Below are 19,545 nucleotides of genomic sequence, written 5' to 3'. Positions count from 1 at the left end.
ACCTCCACCTCCAGGTTCAAGCAATTCTCCTGCTGCAGCCTCCCAAGTAGCTTGGATTACAATCAGGTGCCACCACGTCCGGCTAATTTTTTGTATTTTTAGTAGAGACAGTTTCACCATGTTGGCCAGGCTGGTGTCGAACTCCTGAGTTTCGGCAATCCATCGGCCTCAGCCTCCCAAAGTGCTAGGATTACAAGTGTGAGCCATAGCGCCCGCGGGGAAGGCCTTTTTGAGCAGATAATTGAATGGTGAAGGAAGAGGAACTCAAGGTAGGTAAAGAACATTCCAGGTGAAGAGAGGAGCAGATGTAAGCATTTCAACTGGAAATGAACTCTGTTTGTTTCAGAAACAAAAAGGCAAGGAGTGCTGAGACCTAGTCAGCAAGGAGAGGCCCACCTGTAGGTCGAGGTCGTAAGTGTGAATTTTGTTCTAATGAATTAATGGGAAGGCTTTGAAAGGTGGCTTCACCAGGTGAAAAATTCAATTCCACTTAATGGAAATACATGTCACTAACCCAGGAGTGAGTTAAATTGCAAGATTACAGATGGAAAATGAGCAAGTATTTAAATAATGATATGGTGTGTTCAGATTTTCAAAGTGCCTTCACATACAAAGCCCAAAGGCGTGGCAAATGCAAAATAAGACAGCAGTGGTTTGTCAAAGAAGAAAAGGAAAAGACAAAAAGTGTTTAAGGGGATGGTAAACATTTGACAGGGAAAATGGAATCCTAGAAATACTAAAATTTAAGGCAACTAGTCAGGCCTTAAACACTGTATACAGCACACTGCTTATTTGCAAACAATTGATATCAAAGACTTTCATCTGGAATTGTATTATGTCAATACTAGCTGGAAATAAGTTAGCAGATGGAGCTTGATGGTTCTTGGAGATTCTTTGTCTCTTTCTCTTTTTTTTTTTTTTGGATAGCATTGAAATAAGTGGGTTGACTGGATCTTTTTAAGGATCCCTTCAACTGAGGGGATGGCTCTTCTCTGAGGCTTCCCTTCTCACATCTGCTATGTTTCCCCTAAAAAAATGCCCATCAGATACTCAAGGTTTCCTGGATTTTCTTCTGCTGAAGGTCTATCATTTCCTATTCAAAATCCTCTGCCCAGCCATGCTATGGAAGCAAAAGGAAGGTTTAGGTCCTTGGTGAGTGCTCCATACAGGAGTGGGGAGAAAGGAAGAAGAGAAAATCCAGGTCCTGCCTTGGAGGAAGCTCACAGTCGGGCAAGCAGAACTAGGAGAAACAGAACCCGGACTTCCACTAGAAGTGGAGGAATCCAAACACGTAAAACAGGATATCATATTTGCAAAGATAAAGGTTAGGATGGAGGGTGAGAGACCTCTGACACATTTTCAACTGTATGTCTTTGATTTATTCAACACATGTTTGTTTCATACCTGCCAGGTATGCTAAGGAATCAAACAGATGTGGTCCCTCTCTTGGAGCTTATAGGCTAGTGGACATTTATAAATTTCCAAATTTGAAACTACCACTAGGACATGCCTGTCACTTACCCTATAATATGCATATGAATGAAAAATATGACCATACTCTGTAGTATACTGTTTGTATTTTTGTTTATTTTTTTGAGGTGGTGTCTCGCTCTGTCGCACAGGCTACAGTACAGTGGTGTAATCTCACCTCACTGCAACCTCTGCCTCCCAGGTGTAAGCAATTCTCCTGCCTCAGCCTCCCAAGGAGCTGGGATTATAGGCATGCACCACCATGCCTAGCTAATTTTTCTATTTTTAATAGAGATGGGGTTTCACCATGTTGGCCAGGCTGATCTTCAACTCCTGACCTCAGGTGATCTGCCCGCCGTGGCCTCCCAAAGTGCTGGGATTACAGGCTGTATTTTTTAAAATCATATGTATGATATTGTTTATTTGTCCGGTCCAAAACTCATGGAGTGATGGGTGTCATGGGAGTGGGATTGGTGACTATAAAAAGAGGAAGAAAGTGCTGAGCTCACTTGCTCAGCCTCCTCGCCATGCTGTGCCTGAGTTCCCACCATCAAGAAGGACTTCATCAAGTGCAGCCCCCTGACCTTGGACTTCTCAGCCTCCAAAACTGTAAGAATTAAATTCCTTTTCTTTATAAATTACCAGTTTCAGCTGTTCTGTTGTAAGCAACATTAAACAGACTAAGGCATGCACGTATTACTTTCTAATAGAAACTTAATGTCCTTTTCAACACTTATTAAAGTTACATCTTTTTTTCTTTCTTTATTTTTTTTTTTTCAAGACAGAGTTTCGCTCTTGTCACCTAGGCTGGAGTGCAGTGATGCAATCTTGGCTCACTGCAACCTCTGCCTCCAGGTTCAAGTGATTCTGCTGCCTCAGCCTCCCAGGTAGCTGAGATTACAGGCACCCACCACCAGGCCCTGCTAATTTTTGTATTTGCAGTAGAGACAGGGTTTCACCATGTTGGCCAGGCTGGTCTCGAACTTCTGACCTCAGGTAATCCACCCACCTCGGCCCTCAAAGTGCTGGGATTACAGGCATTAGCCACCACGCCGGACCATAAAGTTACATCTTAACTTTTCATTTGATTAGCAGGGTTTTCTTTTGTTTTTCCTGGCTGACCCTCTGGCTGAAACAACTTCAACAAAATTTTTGTGTCCCTTTGGCAGAAAATCCTAATCAGGATCTATGGCCTCTGAACTAGGTTACCATTCTCTCCATAGCAGTGAGCATAGACACAGATGGTAACAGCACATACTAATTAATTGGTTAATCTAATACAGCATTTTCCAGATTGATATGCATAACTGAAACAAAAGTTTAGACAGATTAGAAGATAATGTGCTCCAATACATTGTTTATCTTCATTACATGGGAGCTTTTGTTTTGTTGTTTTGAATGCTGATCATAAACCACTCAATCCATCAAGGAATCTATCAAAGTCCATCAGATGGTCATGATCTGAATTTTAAAAGCAGTCTAGGCCAGGCCCAGTGGCTACTACCTGTAATCCCAGGTTTGGAAGGCTGAGACAGGAGGATCTCTTGCACCCAGGAGTTTGAGACCAACCTGGGCAACATGGTGAGACCCCATCTCTACAAAAAATACGAAAGTTAGCCAGGTATGGTGGCACACGCCTGTACTCCCAGCTACTCAGGAGCCTGGGGCGAGAGGATTGCTTGAGTCCAAAAAGTCAATGCTGCAGTGAGCCATGTTCATGCCACTGCACTCCAGCCTGGGCAACAGAGCAAGACCCTGTCTCAAAAACTAAAAATAAATAAAAGCAGTCTATTCAGTACAGTCCTGGGTTCTTGAACAGCTCTATCATTGCCTTGCTCTGACTGTGGACAATTCCCTGCTTGTCTTTGAACTTGACAATAATAGAAAGTTTGAGAATTGACCCCCAGTTGACTTGCAAGACCCTTCTAGTTCGAATTCCTCATAGTCACATAGCGATTTATAGTTTATAATTGTAAACTGGCTTGATGAACATATTCTAAGGGATATGCTCCTCCTTTGTATTCCCATAGTAGCTGAATATTGTTATATTGTGATGCCGGATTAAATATTTTATATTTTATTCACCCCACTCCTCACTTCAAGATCCTAGATATGGCACATAGAGGTTGGTGAATAAAAGTTTGTTTAAAGAAGGTTGACTGAAGAGCCAGCTGTGTGTGAGGGAGGGAAGCAGGGCTTTTACAAAGAGAGCAGAATTTGAGCCAGATGCAGAAGTGTAATAACCATTCAGTTGGTGAAAAGGGAAGAGGAGGCACAGGAAATACAAATCAGCAAAAACATGGAAGCCTTAAAATGTGGCATGTTCAGGAAATAGCAAAGGGTTTAATATGCCTAGAAGGAGTGGGGACGGATGAGGGTAGAAGACAGTGTGTCCAAAAGGTGGTTTAGCGTTGGTTTGTGAAGGGCTTTGTGATTATGCTCAAGAGTTACTTTATTACTTTCAGAATTTCAGAGAAGTGATTTGGAAGAATACTTAGAGCACCATGGAGGAAAGATTAGAGGCAGAGGACAGACTTTATAGGCTATGGTAAGAGTTCGGGCAAAAGATGCGACGAGGCCGCAGTTTGGTCTCCGCACAGGCCTGTGGGTGGGCAAGTCAGAGCGATGGCCACCATCTGGGGGGAGATGCTCCTGCCTCACTCCCATGACACCTGGCCTTTGTGCTGTGCTATATAGGACAGAATTATTTTTATTAATAGGCCGGGCACAGTGGCTCACGCCTGTAGTCCTAGAACTTTGGGAGAACAAGGCGGGCAGATCACTTGAGGTCAGGAATCTGAGACCAGCCTGGCCAACATGGTGAAACCCCGCCTCTACTAAATATACAAAAATTAGGCCAGCATGGTGGTGCATGCCTGTAATCCCAGCTACTTAGGAGGCTAAGACAGGAGAATTGCTTGAACCCGAGAGGTGGAGGTTGCAGTGAACCGAGATTGCACCACTGCACTCCAGCCTGGGTGACAGGTCAAGACTGACTTTTTAAAAAAGTAATTTTTATTAATGTATAATGGTTCTGTGTTCCAATATTTTATGATTTATATCCAGTGATTTGTGTCACTTCGTTCTGTTCCTTGAGTGAAGACATAAATGAGGTGGTATTTTTACTAAATGAATGCTTTCTCAAAGGCATATTAGGTAGTAATTATGTTCTGGGGCTGCACAGTAACTGGATACTGGCCATTATTTCTATTTAGCTTAGCAAATATACGGGTTATATAATGCGATCCTTTAATTGGTATCAACTGTACTTTCTCCTGGTTTCCTTTATCTTTATTTGTGAATGCCTAATTTACAGTAACCTGAGGTTGTCTGTCATTTTATTTTAGTTGTGGGAATCCCCAGACCACCTTGGGTACTGGACTGTTTGTGAGCTGCTCCACCACGGAGGTGGCACTGTCTTGCCATCCGAATCTTTCAGCTGGGACTTTGCTAAAGCTGGGGAAATGCCGCTCAGGGGTGAACAAAAGCTGCCAAGTGAACCTCGTCTCTCTCCGTGGATTTCAACACTGCCAACTGATGCCACTTTAAACCGTTTGCTCTATAATTCTCCTGAGTATGAGGCCTCCTTTCCACAGATGGAAGGAATGTTATTTCTCCCTATTGAAGGTAAGCAAATAATATTTTAAGGGTTTTTTTGTTTTTGTTTTTTGTAAATCTCAGTGACATTCATTTCTTCAAAGATGCTCTTAACCTCTCTGGCATTTCTCACAGCCCAGGTATTCAGTGATGCTTGTAATGAAACAATGAAAAGGCATCAAGGCAAAATCAGAGCTACCATAGGAAAGATTTGAACTCTAATTCAGTACAACTGCCAGCCTGTGTACAGGTGAATTCACTTGGGTTTACAAGTGAATGATTGATTTTAAAGTTTCCCAGCTATTCCCAAAGTAGGGTGATATTATTCAGGTGCCCAAGTACATAAGATTTCATTGCCTCATAGAGGAGATTGATAAATTGAAGACCATATAGAAACAATGCTCAACTAAAAAGAAATAAATTGATCTACGGAAACCCAAAATCGTGCTTGTTAGCAGGAAAAGCCAACATGTTGGACTCTTCATTAAATTTGTTTCATCATATGATTTGCTATATGGTAAATTTCATTTCTGAATACATTATATATTCACATGAATGCATAGAGATATATACATAAAACTATATTGAACATTATGTGCAGTTTAAGGAATTTTCAAGAGTAGTTTTGTTTAATTTCATTACACAGCTTTAGAATTTAACTTCCTCATAAGATATGATGCACTGTATTTTATGGATTTAAGAATTGGTGTCTTCTTTCTTATAAGCAGTAAACATTGCTTCAATACTTATTTTTTCTGAGACAAGGTCCCTCTCTGTCACCCAGGCTGGAGTGCAGTGGCGCGATCACAGCTCAGATCGCGGCTCACTGGAGCCTCAACCTCCTGGGCTCAAGGGATCTTCCCACCTCAGCCTCCTGGATAGCTGGGACTACAGGCATGAGCCACCAAACCTGGTTTGGTGTTTTTTTGTTTGTTTGTTTTTTGGTTTTCGTAGAGACAGGGTTTTGCCATGTTGCCCAGGCTGGTCTTTAACTCCTGACCTCAAGTGATCTTCCGGCCTTGACCTCCCAAAACACTGGGATTACAGGTGTGACCCACGGCATCTGGCCTTCAATACTTATTCCTAAGTCATAATTTCTGAGAAGTTCTGCCATCACATATTGGCTTTGTAATTCCATTTGTTTATAGCTTTTCCTGTAGTGCTAAATGAACTTGCTACGATGGCTTGGCAGTAGAATAAGGGTTGAAGTGTTCAACTAAGTGGCAGTATCTCAACTGGCAACTTGATTTTTTTATTAAATCTTTTTAGTATCTATTCCTTATATTGGAATTTTAATTTTTTTTAAATTTCAATTTGGCATTTTGGTCTAATTAATCTTTATTTCTAGCAGGCAAAGAGATTCAAGAAACATGGACAGTCACCCTAGGGCCCTTGGCCATGCATCAGAGACATTTTCAGAAACCAGTAAGAATTTTTCTAAAAGGCTCAGTGGCCCAGTGGTCTCTCCCGACAAGTAGCACTTTGGGCACTGACAGCTGGATGCTACAAAGTGCAGAGGAGAGCGTATCAACTCAGAGGCTGTTATTTCAGCAACTGGTAAGCAGGCTGACTGCTGAAGAGCTACACCTGGTAGGTATCCTCCATACGGTAAAGTGAAATAAGTGTGTTTATAAATGCCCTACACGATATACTCTTAGTGAAACTGATGATGCTTTTGCAAATAGTATTGTCGACATTATAGTATCATGACAGCAATGCTCATTAGAGAAGAAATCATTTATAAAATTACATGTACCGAGAATCCAATTAAGATAAATTATACATAGGGAAGAAGAAGTTGGCCAGGGTAGCGATGAGTGATTTCTCATTATTTTTTAAGTGATCTGTTATATATTTACTACTTTTATGTAAGTATTTAAGAAAAAGCTGCTACACAGTGAAATTAGGTATAATAATATAATAGTCATAATATAATTGTCTGTGGAACTTAGTAGTTGGAGAGTAGTTACACAGATTGAGAAATGTCTTCTGAAAAGGCACATATACATACCCAGATTTGATTTAATGGTGATGATTATTTTTAAACTACCAGCAAATTCTTTACCCTATTTGTCTTTTGCCTTCATACTCTCAGGAGGGGTCTGTATTCTGGTTCCCACTATAAAGTAGTCTGGAGAAAAATAGGATAGTCATTGGACAGATGCTATTTTAAGAGTTGTGTGCTCTGAAGAAAAGAGCACTGGGCTGGGGAGTCAGTGACCTGGGTTAGGTCCCAGCTCTGCTGCCTGCTGTATGTTCTGGATAAATCCCTCAAGTGGAATTTCTGCCTCATGCTTAAGTGAATGGTTTTCAAAGTCACATATGCTTGGCTTCTTCTCTTACTAAGCAGGAGGCCTTAAACAGGTTACTTTTGCCTCAGCCTCAATCCCTCCTTTATAAAATGGGGACAATACTTATTTTTACCTCAAGGTGAGTGTGAGGATTCAGTGAGCACATAGTAAATACCTAGCAAATATTCCTGGTAATATCGGGTTTTACTTATTTGTTAATGGAAAGATTAGGTCATTAATAAAGAGTCCTAATCTTTATTAGGACTACTCTAATAATTATCAAGTCTATCTTTTTCATAATTTTCACGTTAGTAATCCTTAGGAAAATGGTTATTCTGTCTTTTACTACACTGCATTCTTTAGGCATATTGACAGTAATATTCTCAACTAATTAGAACTTCTCACATAGGTTGCTGATGTGGACCCTGGTGAAGGCTGGCCCCCTGTCACTGGAGTTATTTCCCCGCTCTCTGCCAATGCTATGGTCCTCACTGTGTTTCGCACTAAGGAGGCTGAATTTCAAAGGCATGTTCTCCAAATGGCCATGGCCAGCAGCCCCCAGGACACAGCTTCCCTCCTTTTCTCAGATGTTGTGGATGGTGTGTTGAATCAGACTCATGATTCACTTGCAGATACCACTTCTGCTGGTAAGCTCCTGAACCAGTAACTAGCATAGTCTAGGGTGGTTTGTAGTCTTTTCCAGCGTCAGGATTTTTTCACCGTGCAGTTAGTAGAACCCCCAATATGTTATAACACAGGTAAAAGAAAGCTATAATACTTTAGGCAGTTTAAATTGTTATTTTTATAGAATTCCTGAAATAATTCTGAGGAAGTTGCAGTTTTCATGAAGCCAATCTGAAATCAAAGTCATGGTTTTTAATATATTTAATAAATGCTGCGTGTAAAACCGTAGTGATTCTATCTACCCTGCATTGCATTGTTACCACTAGCATTATAGTAACTAAATGCATTGTTACTACTAAATCTACCTAGCATAAATAAGGTTTGTATCATATTAGTATTACAAACTTATTTATGCCAGATAGATTTAAATATGTGTATATAATCAACTTGTTATTTCTTTAATTTGTGTATTCAACAAATTTGAGTACCTACTGTATATGTCAGGCACTGTTTGGGATACTGGAACTATATTAGAGAACAAAACAAAGACCTCTTCTCATGGAGGTGACCATCTAGCCAGGGGAGACAAAACAATAAGTCAGGAAAATTACGGTTTATTCTAAAGAGATAGGAGCTATAGTAATAAAGTAGGAACAAAGGAATGATGTCAGGGTAGGGGGTTGCAGTTTTACGTAGGGTGGTCGGAGAAAGCCTTCCTGAAAAATGATACCTGAGCAAAGGCATGAAGGAAGGGAGTTGCTAGTAGAGGCAACAGCGAGTGCCAAGGCTCAGAGGGTATTAGAGGAGTGGTAAGGAAGCCTGGGAAAGGTGAGGTCAGAGAGCCAGCAGCAGACCAAACTGGCCAGGGCTTTACAGGCCATTGAAAAGACTTTGGCTTTTTCTCTGTGTAAGAGAGGAAGCCTTTGGGGGAGTTTCTGCAGTGACACAATCTGACTTAGGTTTTAACAGCCTTACTCTGGCTGCCATATTGAGAATTGACCATAGAGAGGCAGGGATAGAAGCAGGAGGCCAGTCAGAAATATTGCAATAATCCAGGCAAGAGAGGGTGGGAAATGCAGGTGGTTAAAAGTAGTTGGAGTTTTTGGATATATTTTGAAGGTAAAGCCAACAAAACTTGCTGTTAGATTAAATGTGTAGAGTGAGATATAGGGAAATTGAAAATGACTCCGGAGACTTTTGGGCTAAGCTACTCGTAGAAAGCGGTTTCCTTCTGAGATGGGGAAGGCTGTGGGAGAAGCAGGGGCTGGGGTGGTGAGGACTGGAGGATTTGTTTGGGGCATGTTAAGTTTGAGTTGTTAATTAGGCATCCAAATATGGTACTGAGTAGGCATCAACTCTGCATGTTTGAGTTTGAGAGATTTTTCTGGACTGGAGATGACTGGAGTCATCAGTGATGTTTAAAGCCATGAGATGGATTAAGATCACCATGGGGATAGGCGAAGACAAGAAAGAGAAGGGGACTAAAGACTAACCACTGCACCCCAGTCAGTGTTAAGTGGTTCGGGGGATGAGGAGAGAGAAACCAGCAAAGGAAACAAAAGGGGGACAGTCCCTGAGGTAAAGAAAACCCAGAGTGTGCTGCCCTGAAAGCCAAGTGAAGAGAGGAAGTGCTTGGCTGGGTTATTTACTACTGATAGGTCAAGGAAGATGAAGGCTTAAGCTGACGTTCAACTGAGCAACGGTGGATGCCTGTGATACCAGTTTTGGTGGAGTTGTGAGGGGGAAACATGAGTGAGAATAGGCTCAGGAGAGACTGAAAAGAGGAAAACAGTAAGTGCAGACAATTTTCTGAAGTAGTTTTGTTCTAAAAGAGGTTAGAGTAATGACAGTAGCTAGAAAGGGAAGAGGAGTCAAGGTTTTTGTTTTTGATTTTTAGAAATAATAATAGCCTGCTTTGCATGCTGATGCGATAATATGGTAAAAATTAATGCAGGGGCTGGAGAGAATTGCTGGTTAGAGGGCTCTGAGAAAGTGCAAGTGGAGGGGTCGGTGTTGGGAACAAGCACAGTTCATCTGTGACATCTGGGGGAAGGCTGGGATGCCAAGGTGAGTGACATGGTGTGAGTGTGCGGGGTCTCTTCCGATTGCTTCTGGTTTTTTTAGTGAACTTTAGGAATATGTGTCATCTGCTGAAAATGAATACTTAAGGAGATGCCGGAGGCTGAGGAGAGAGGGCAGGAAGAAGTGGCTGTTGGGAGGGTGAAGACAGCAGGAAGGTGGAAGACAGTTGCTGTGATGGTTGGGAAGGTAAAGCGAGACCCCTCCGTGGGCTTGTCTGCCTCCAGACACGTTTACCAGCTGGCACATCTGCAGAGTAGGCACAGAGCTGGATTAACCAGGACTGGGATTTTGCCATATGAGGTGGTGAAGCTGGAGAGGGGTCAGGGATTCAAAAGTGTGAACAGAAAGTGATTACAGGGTTTGTCCATGGAACCAGGCAGCGTAAAGAGGGAAGGGAAGACAATAGAAGGACAGAGGCAATCTGTTCAGTGGGTTGTGGGGGTCTCAGGATTTCTGGAACCAATGTACTCAAAGGAGAGAGCTAGAAAATCAGCAGAGGTGGTCAGAGTGGGATGCCTCAGTTCATAGAGGGTGGTGACCGAGGAGAAAGTGACTGAGGCAGGGCAATGCACGGGGCACCAGAGGCAAGGAATTCGAGGGGACAGAGGCCAGAGTGTGGGTAGCTTTGAATGTGTGTATTGAAATCATCCAGAGTTAAGACTGAGTAGTACTGGAGAGACTGCGGTGGTGAGTCAGGAGCTAACAGTCTTTGAGGAGTGAGTGGGGATGATCCAGGCATGTTAGATGACTATGAGAATATAGGCTTTGATGTGAGACTCAGAGCTGGATTTTTGTCGTTATTTTCAGCAGGTAGAGGGAGAATAATCTGGAAGAGAGAGGGAGGATACCAGCTCACCTCAGGGCCAAATGGAAGAGGAACATGGTCAGGGAGCAGCCACCCCTCTCCAGCAGGGTTAGAAACAGGGAGACCAGTGATAAATATTACAATAATCCCTGGGCTTGTTGTGTTTAGTTCGGTTTACACACACAGCTCAGCTTCGAATTCAGCTGCTACTACTTGGTGGTATAAAATATTAGCACATTAGGAATGAGCACAGATCAAGAGATGGTGGGAAATGCAGTTACCAGCCCACCTCAGGGCCAAGCGGAAGAGGAGCATGGCAGAGGAGCAGTCAACCCCCTCCAGTGCTGCAGGGGAAGCAGTGTATTCAGGGCAGGAGGAGATGGAATTGAGGACATGGGGGATTTTGCTGATGAGTGTCAGTGAGTTGCAGAGGGCAGGGTGGGAGGATTTTACATGTGGAAGAGCTGTGCTGTGGTGACAGGATAGGAGATGAAAGGAGCAGTGAGGGAATTCCAGTGGGCAGATTGGAGTGGCCTGGGGTCTAGCGCTTTGCATGACAGGAAAAAGCAGCTATCGGGGGAGCATGGAATCGATTCCTGGTGGTTTTAAGGCAGCTATGTTGCTGAGCCTATGAGTTTGAGGGGTAAGAAGGGTGGATGTTTGGCCCACCCACACTCCTGCCCATGTAGGCATGGAGACTAGAAGGAGGGCATCTAACGCTGAGGGCCCAGGGCTCCTGCTAAAGCCCTGCCCAGGTAGCCAGTGGAGGTCAGCCTTGTTTTTAGCATGGTGCTCCTGCTTGACATTTGCTGGAAGAGGTGCATGTAACTCTGAGGGGCACTCTCTCTCCATGTAGAGGGAGGCTTGGGACTTGGATGCCTGAGGAATGTATTTCTGGCCTTTCTCCTCCAATCTAGCATACAATGACTTGAGAAAAAACTGTCCTCTCATATTTATTCTCATGGACCTTTACTGCCCTTGTCTGAATTTTGTAATGATTATAGGCATTTATGCTGTCATGTGGTGTGAAATTTCTTTTGTTTAAAGAATTCTACAAAATCTTACACTAAAATTAATATCTTTGGGAAAACTACAGTTGGGGCAGACTTCTCAAAAATCTTTGGTTGTAACAAAAACTAAGGCAATCCTGACTGTGGGGACATGTGCCTGTAATCCCAGCTCCCCCAGAGTCTGAGGCAGGAAGATTGCTTGAGCCCAGGAGTCCAAGACCAGCCTGGGCAACATGGCAAGACCCTGTCTCAATTAAAAACAAAAAAACTCGGCCGGGCGCGGTGGCTCAAGCCTGTAATCCCAGCACTTTGGGAGGCCGAGGCGGGTGGATCACGAGGTCAAGAGATCGAGACCATCCTGGTCTGCATGGTGAAACCCCATCTCTACTAAAAATGCAAAAAATTAGCTGGGCATGGTGGCGCGTGCCTGTAATCCCNGCTACTCAGGAGGCTGAGGCAGGAGAATTGCCTGAACCCAGGAGGCGGAGGTTGCGGTGAGCCGAGATCGCGCCATTGCACTCCAGCCTGGGTAACAAGAGTGAAACTCCGTCCCAAAAAAAACAAAAAAAAAAACTCATGCAATCCTAATGCAAATTCTAGTTCAGTTAAAAGACACATTAAATTCATAATAAGTAAACTCCGTAATAAATATACCTCATCCTTTCAAAGACAGGTGAAGCTGGTATGATGGAAGGGTTGAGGCTGTGGTATTATGGAGACAGGGACCAAAGACAAAGATAGGAAACTGCCTCATAAGCACTTTTAGGAAAGAGCACGAGGCCAGACAGCCAAGGAAGAGTGTGGGTTGAAAGGGCATAGTGTATAGCACTGCACTCCTCAGGCTTGCTGTGTGTAGTTGTGTTTGTGCACTTTGAATTCAGCTGCTGCTTGGTGGTATAAAATATTAGCACATTAGGAATGATCACATGTCAACGAAAGCAATGTAATATTTTGTACTAATGTCACTACCTTACCAATTGTGTGTAGGCTATTCGTACTGCAGAAAAAGGGTATTGTAGAACAGACTGTATCTTAACTATGTATATAGTCTTGGAAGCAGCTCAGAAAACTGTATTTTGGAACTTGGTAAAGGAGGAACTGCAGTATCTTACTGGTACTCTCTGCTCTGGCGTGGCCCACAGTTTCTTCCAGGTTATGAATCAGTGTGCTGGGTTATTGTCCAGTCTCCCCACCATGCTCCATCTGGGTGAAGTCCTTTTTACACATTAGTACCTAGCCCAAATATTGCATTTTCCATGAGACCTTCCTTACCCATCTAGACAGAGTCAGCATGTGCTAAACATTTATGCGTATCTCCGTGACTTCACAAGAACAGATCTATGCTTCCTATACTGGGAGCTCCTTTCAAAGCTGGCAGTGTATTTATCTCTGAATCCTCTTACTGAAAGAAGGCCTAGAACTTGGTTATCTCAAAAAGTTTGAATATATTTTAAGTATTTGGGTTTTTACCCCAAGACTTCATTAATGTCTAACATTTTATTTGTCTGGTGTCTTAGATGGATCTGAGTTCACTGAAGTTTCTGTTACTGTTCCCCCAACTGCCTCCTCCATCTGGCTTATTTTAAGAGTGCCTTCTGCCCTTAGACTCCCCAACACAGAGCCACATCTTCCTATTTCCAATTTACCCACCCAGTGCAACAGAATTGTGATATTCTGCAGTTTTGTTACTATATATTATTCTTGTACAAAGCCATTTTTGAGAACAGGGCCAGGCACAGTGGCTCAAGCCTGTAATCCCAGCACTTTGGGAGGCTGAGGAGGGTGGATCACCTGAGGTCCAGAGTTCAAGACCAGCCTGACCAATATGGAGAACCCCATCTCTACTAAAAATACAAAATTAGCTGGGCGGGGTGTCGCATGCCTGTAATCCCAGCTACTCTGGAGGCTGAGGCAGGAGAATTGCTTGAACCTGGGAGGCGGAGGTTGCAGTAAGCCAAGATCACACCATTGCACTCCAGCCTGGGCAAGAAGAGTGAAACTCCATTTCAAAAGTAAATAAATAAATAAATAAATAAGAACAATATATTTTTTTAACCTGCTTAGAGGAACATTTCAGAAATGAGAGGATTTATAGCCAGTAATAAGAATAAAAGACTTTAAATTGTGTCTGTTCGTTTTTCAGAAGTATTTTTTATTTACCACTTAGGCCTGTAGCAGTTTGTGGTGCCGGAGAACAAATGTTACCCATGCACTTCATGTGTCCTTGGGAGGAATGCAGTCAGCCCACAGGAGGAGCAAGTACTTGGAATTCTCTGCTTTGGTTCTCATGCCTTTTCCTCTCCTGCCTCTGTTCCTTTGCTCCAGTAGCTTCTCCTGTTCCAGAGTGGGTGCAGCAGGAGCTTGACCGTACCACTCCCTGGAGTCCAGCCGTTGTGGAAAAGTGGTTTCCTTTCTGTAACATCAGTGGTGCCAGTTCAGATTTGATGGAGTCATTTGGGTAAAACTTTTTTTTATATCTCTGGTACTTATTATTAAAATCAACTTTCAGTTATCTGTTTCTTTTTTCTTAACAGACCACATTCTCTGAGTATAATTTAATAATATTAAAAACTAGTTATAAAAATAAAACACTCCCATGCTTAGTATGTGAGAGTATGTTAGCTAGATAATGTTAGCAACGTATAAATATATACATGCCAAAAATTCTTAAAAAGTTACCAAAGAAATTTGTCAAGTTAAATATAAGTAAACACTCCCTTGTATTACAGAAGTGAGAAAATATTTAGAACTAAGTATCAATGCAAATAGAAAACAGCAAACTTGAATAATGCAGCTGATTTATACCTACGTATTTGCAGACTATTGTAAAGAAAAAAGTTAACCAATTACTAAGAAGCCAACATGAGAAGTAAACAGCAGAGTAACCTCCACACTACAAAAGAAGGAAAGCAGTAAAGATAAGAACAGAAATTAATTAAATAGAAAACAAATAAACAATAGTGATCAAGAGAAGCAAAAGATGGTTCTTTGAAGAGCCAAATAAAATAATCTATAGCAAGATTGAGCAATTAAAAGACAAACAATGTTAGAAATGTAAATGATATAGCAGAAATTCAAACTATTATTAAGAGTTATGATTGACATTTTTCTCCACACAGATATAAAATTGTTCCAACACCATTTGTTAAAAGACTGTCCTTTCCCACTGATTTACCGTGGCACCTTGGCAAAAATCAGTTGGCTACCATTGTGTAGATTGATTTCTAAACAGAGTAGAGTCCAGAAGCTATGTTAATACCACATTATCTTCAATATTGCATTATAGCCATACCATATACTGTAGCTTTATAATGCTAGGCACTAAATCAGGTAGTGTAAGTCCTCTAAACTTTGGTTTTGTTTTTTTTTTTTACAATTGCTTTGGTTATTTTAGATACTTTGCATTTTTATATAAACTTTAGAATCAGCATGTCAATTTCCATGCACACAAAAATCTGTTGAACTCTGGGAGTGAATCGAACCATAGATAAATGGGAAGAACTGACACCTTAACAATATTGAGTCTTCTGATCCATGAACATGGTGCAGCTATTCCTTTATTTAGGTCTTTCTTTAATCTCCCTCAGTGTTTTGTAGTTTTTAATGTATACATGTGGCCCATGTTATTGTTTAAAATTATCTCTAAGTATTTTTATGAGGTATAAATATTGAAGTGTTTGAAGATAGTATGATTGTCTTTATAGAAAATCCAGGCCTAATGTGATGGCTCACACCTGTAACCCCAGTATTTTTGGAGGCCGACGCCAGTGAATCACTTGGTCAGGGGTTCAAGACCAGCCTGGCCAACATGGTAAAACCTGTCTCTACTAAAAATACAAAAAAAATTAGCCTGGCGTGGTGCCACACATCTGTAATCCCAGCTACTCAGGAGGCCGAGGCACAAGATTCACTGGAACTCAGGAGGTGGAGGTTGCAGCAACCAGAGTTACAGAGCACCAGCGCACTTAGGGAGGATTAATCTGTTTGATATTGGCTATATGGATGAAGCCAATAGACTCAACACATTGCACCCTGTGATACCTATTCAACTAATGTCATCATAACTTTCTTCTGCTTTTTAATAAGATAAATCAGATAATGGAATATACTAAAATACAAATAACACATTTCGAATGTTGTGCCATTTTCATGTTTCCTTAATGATAGATATTTAGCTCTAGGTGGAAAAGCATTTAATTACTAATCACCCCTCCTGCCTGTCCTACTTCTTCCTCTTCTCATCAATTTCAAATTAATTTATTACAACGTGAAGGAATTATTCGAAGTCATTGCAATACTTACTATACTGTATTAACATCATTTTGTACTTTGATATATGGAAACTGAGTAAAAAATAACTGTGGAAACCTGAAGTGAAATAGTTGCCATAATGAGACTTGTACTCTAACTCATGAAGAATCGTACTAATAAAAGTCAATATTGTATGTAATGGCCAATGATTTTGTTAACAAGACAGGTTTGGTTCCTGCATTCATTCAAATAAAAAATGAGAGAAGGGATATTTTCTCTCCTAAGAAAATACATTTTTGAAGGCATCTTGTGGGGACATATTTTGGTTAGCTTTTTAGAGGATAGTGGTATTTCGTTGTTGTGTTGTTTATTTCTAAAGCTTTTTGCAAAGTTAGAATTTTGGTTTCATTTTAGACATCTTGATTTTACAGGTTACTACAGGCTGCCTCAGCTAATAAGGAAGAGTTTTCCAAAACTGAAGGTGAATTAACACATTGCCTTGCCGAGCTCTACCAGAGAAAATTTCGTGAAGAATTCACTGGAGCTCATCAAGAAGACAGCAAAAAGAAACGTATGCACCTAGAAAGGCTGTTTCTTAAGGCATTCTTTTTTGAGACTGTACATTTTGAAAGATGGGATTCCCTGAAATGAGGTTGAAATGGTAACTAAATAAAGAAGGACAAATTTTTATATTTCACATTTTAAAATAATTATTAGTTCAGTAGTGATTTTCAAAAATCACCTGGTTTTGCCTGTCTAATGAATAAACTGTCTTCATTTTTAATTATGATAGAAATTCAAATACAACTTTGTGTTCTGCTTATAAGTGTTTTTTCTTCTGCTACCTTGCCTTTTTAGATATTATTTTACCTCATTGCTTAAGTAAATTTACAAAATTCTTATATTGTTGAACATTAAGATTGTTTTTAGTTTTCATCATTATAAATAATACTGTGGTAAACATTATGCATATAATTTTATTTATTTATTTATTTATTTTTGAGACAGAGTCTCACTGTGTCGCCCAGGCACGGCAACTGCAATCCCTGCCTCCCAGGTTCAAGCGATTCTCATGCCTCAGCCTCCCAAGTAGCTGGGACTGCAGGCAACCCCTGTACCACACCTGGCTAATTTTTATATTTTTAGTAGAGATGGTGTTTCACCATATTAGCCAAGCTGGTCTGGAACTCTTGACCTTGTGATCTGCCTGCCTCGGCCTCCCAAAGTATTGGGATTATAGGCGTTAGCCACCGCACCTGGCCATATATAATTTGTTTTTTTAAGTAATTACCTTAGCAGAAGTTTCTAAGAACAATAACTGTGTCAGGGTATGAAAACTGGCTCTTTATGTAGACTGCTAAATTGTCATTCAGAAAAGTTTCATTATACTCCTGTGGCCACTGGGTAACACCAAAATAAGTCTATTTGGCATTTGCCTTATGGAAAAAAAAACCCCAATCACATTGAGATGTTTAGTTCCTATAACTCAGTTAAAAGAAAGGTTCTCTTTCTATTCTGTGTGTGGGCAGAAAGAGATGCAAGAACTTCCCAAGTCAAATCATTCTGGAGGAATATGCTTTATGCTTCATTTTGATATTCTTTTTTTTTTTTTTTTTAAATTTTTAATTTTGATATTATTTCACAGTAATCTGAATTAAAGTCGTTCTTGATTCCACAAAAGTGGAAGGTAATTTACTTTCCCTCCTCTGATGCTTTGGTAGGAGGTGTCCCTCGTACTCCAGTGAGACAGAAGATGAATACCATGTGCCGTTCCTTAAAGATGCTGAATGTTGCAAGGCTGAACGTGAAGGCCCAGAAGTTACATCCAGATGGCAGTCCGGATGTGGCTGCAGAGAAGGGAACCCAAAAGATAGCCAGTGGGAGAACAGCAGATAAACTGGAAGACAGAGGAAGAACACTAAGAAGTTCTAAACCTAAAGGTATTCCACTTAGTCTATAATTACTTTTATATACTTCTTTTTTAAAGATAAATTTTAGTCATACCCCATAGTTTATTGGCTATCTGCTCATGCCCAAAAAGGTGTTATGGTGAGTACAGTAAATAATAAGATAATGTCCTATTCTTAGATTTATAATCTAGCTACAAAATGAACTAATAAATATACATACACACACACACACACACACACACACACACACAAATATATATATATATAAAACTAATAAGAGAGCCAAAAGTCTAAGAAAATACAAGCCCATTTGGGAAGTAAAGACCAGACTAGGGAAGATGAGGGCTGGATAACTGCAGAGGCTTCTAGGAACCACTGGAGTCCAGGCAAGACTTCCAGGAATGGGCAGAGTTAGAAGGCAGAAAGGTAAAGGAGCATTCCAGATGAAGAATTCACATAAGCAGTCACCAAGCAAAAGGGCCATGGCTTGGGCATAGGACAGATGGTGAAAGAAGTTTTACATTTGTGAATAAAGGGAGAAAACAAAGGGTTCATGAGTCACCTAGGGCTAGGTTAGGTGACATCTTTCAAAAGCGGGAATAATTTAAAACAGCAGCTTCTATTTTCCTATTTTTTTCTTGGCTTTTTTTTTTTTTTTTTTTTTTGAGATGCAGTCTCGCTCTGTCACCAGGCTGGAGTGCAATGGCTCAATCTCGATTTACTATAACCTCCATCTCCCAGGTTCAAGTGATTCTTTGCCTCAGCCTCCCCAGTAGCTGAAATTGCAGGCACACACCGCCATGCCCGGCTAGTTTTTTGTATTTTTTAGTAGAGACAGGGTTTTACCACGTTAGCCAGGATGTTCTAGATTTCCTGACCCCATCATCCACCCGCCTTGGTCTCCCAAAGTGCTGGGATTATAGGCGTGAGCCACCAAGCCTGGCCTTCTGTCCTTTTTTAAAAAAAAAAATAATAATTTGAATTGTGCTATGTTTTGATGTCATCTCTGAGTGCTTTTGAAAATTCTGGAGTGAAAGTTTTTTTTTTTTTTTTCTGTGGAATGTAAGAACCGTAGATGATAATGTGTTTGAATGGGACAGAACACCTTTAATGGGCTAGTAAAGGTGTGTGAAATGTGGATGATAATGCAAGGGAAGGCAGAAACAACAGTACTGAAGACAGTGTGGCAGGATCATCATTTCTGGTCTAGATTCTGTCAGAAATAAACCTGCACAATGGTGGTAAAATAATTTTTTACAAAGGGGCCCCAATAATTCCATGAGAAAGATAATATTTTCAATAAATGATGCTGGAACAACTGGATACCTTTATGGAAACAAAAGTAGACCTCACTTCTAATAGTATTTTGAATTCCTCCTTTTTTTAATGTCTAATATTTATACCTTCTCTCTCTGTCTCTCTCTCTTTAATTGCTCAATCTTGCTGTAGAGTTTTGTTTGATTTGGCTTTTTTTTTTTTTTTTTTTTTTTTTTTTTTTTTTTTTT

General features: G+C 40.9%; 1 protein-coding gene across 1 annotated transcript in view; it reads left to right on the top strand.

Annotated features, from left to right (window-relative positions):
• TICRR (TOPBP1 interacting checkpoint and replication regulator) overlaps positions 1-19,545 on the top strand; it is a 50,102-nt gene that overhangs the window by 1,975 nt on the left and 28,582 nt on the right. Inside the window, exons 2-7 of the mRNA XM_017517476.2 lie at positions 4,818-5,097; positions 6,416-6,657; positions 7,768-8,005; positions 14,205-14,337; positions 16,562-16,701; positions 17,852-18,070. Of these exons, the coding sequence (XP_017372965.1) occupies positions 4,818-5,097; positions 6,416-6,657; positions 7,768-8,005; positions 14,205-14,337; positions 16,562-16,701; positions 17,852-18,070 (1,252 nt within the window). The remainder of the gene's footprint in view (positions 1-4,817; positions 5,098-6,415; positions 6,658-7,767; positions 8,006-14,204; positions 14,338-16,561; positions 16,702-17,851; positions 18,071-19,545) is intronic.

This window comes from Cebus imitator, unplaced genomic scaffold, assembly GCF_001604975.1.
Source record: "Cebus imitator isolate Cc_AM_T3 unplaced genomic scaffold, Cebus_imitator-1.0 Scaffold19, whole genome shotgun sequence".
In the NCBI taxonomy this organism is placed as follows: Eukaryota; Metazoa; Chordata; class Mammalia; order Primates; family Cebidae; genus Cebus; species Cebus imitator.
The sequence above is the reverse complement of the archived record's forward strand: the minus strand, read 5'-3'. Positions and strand labels throughout refer to the sequence as shown.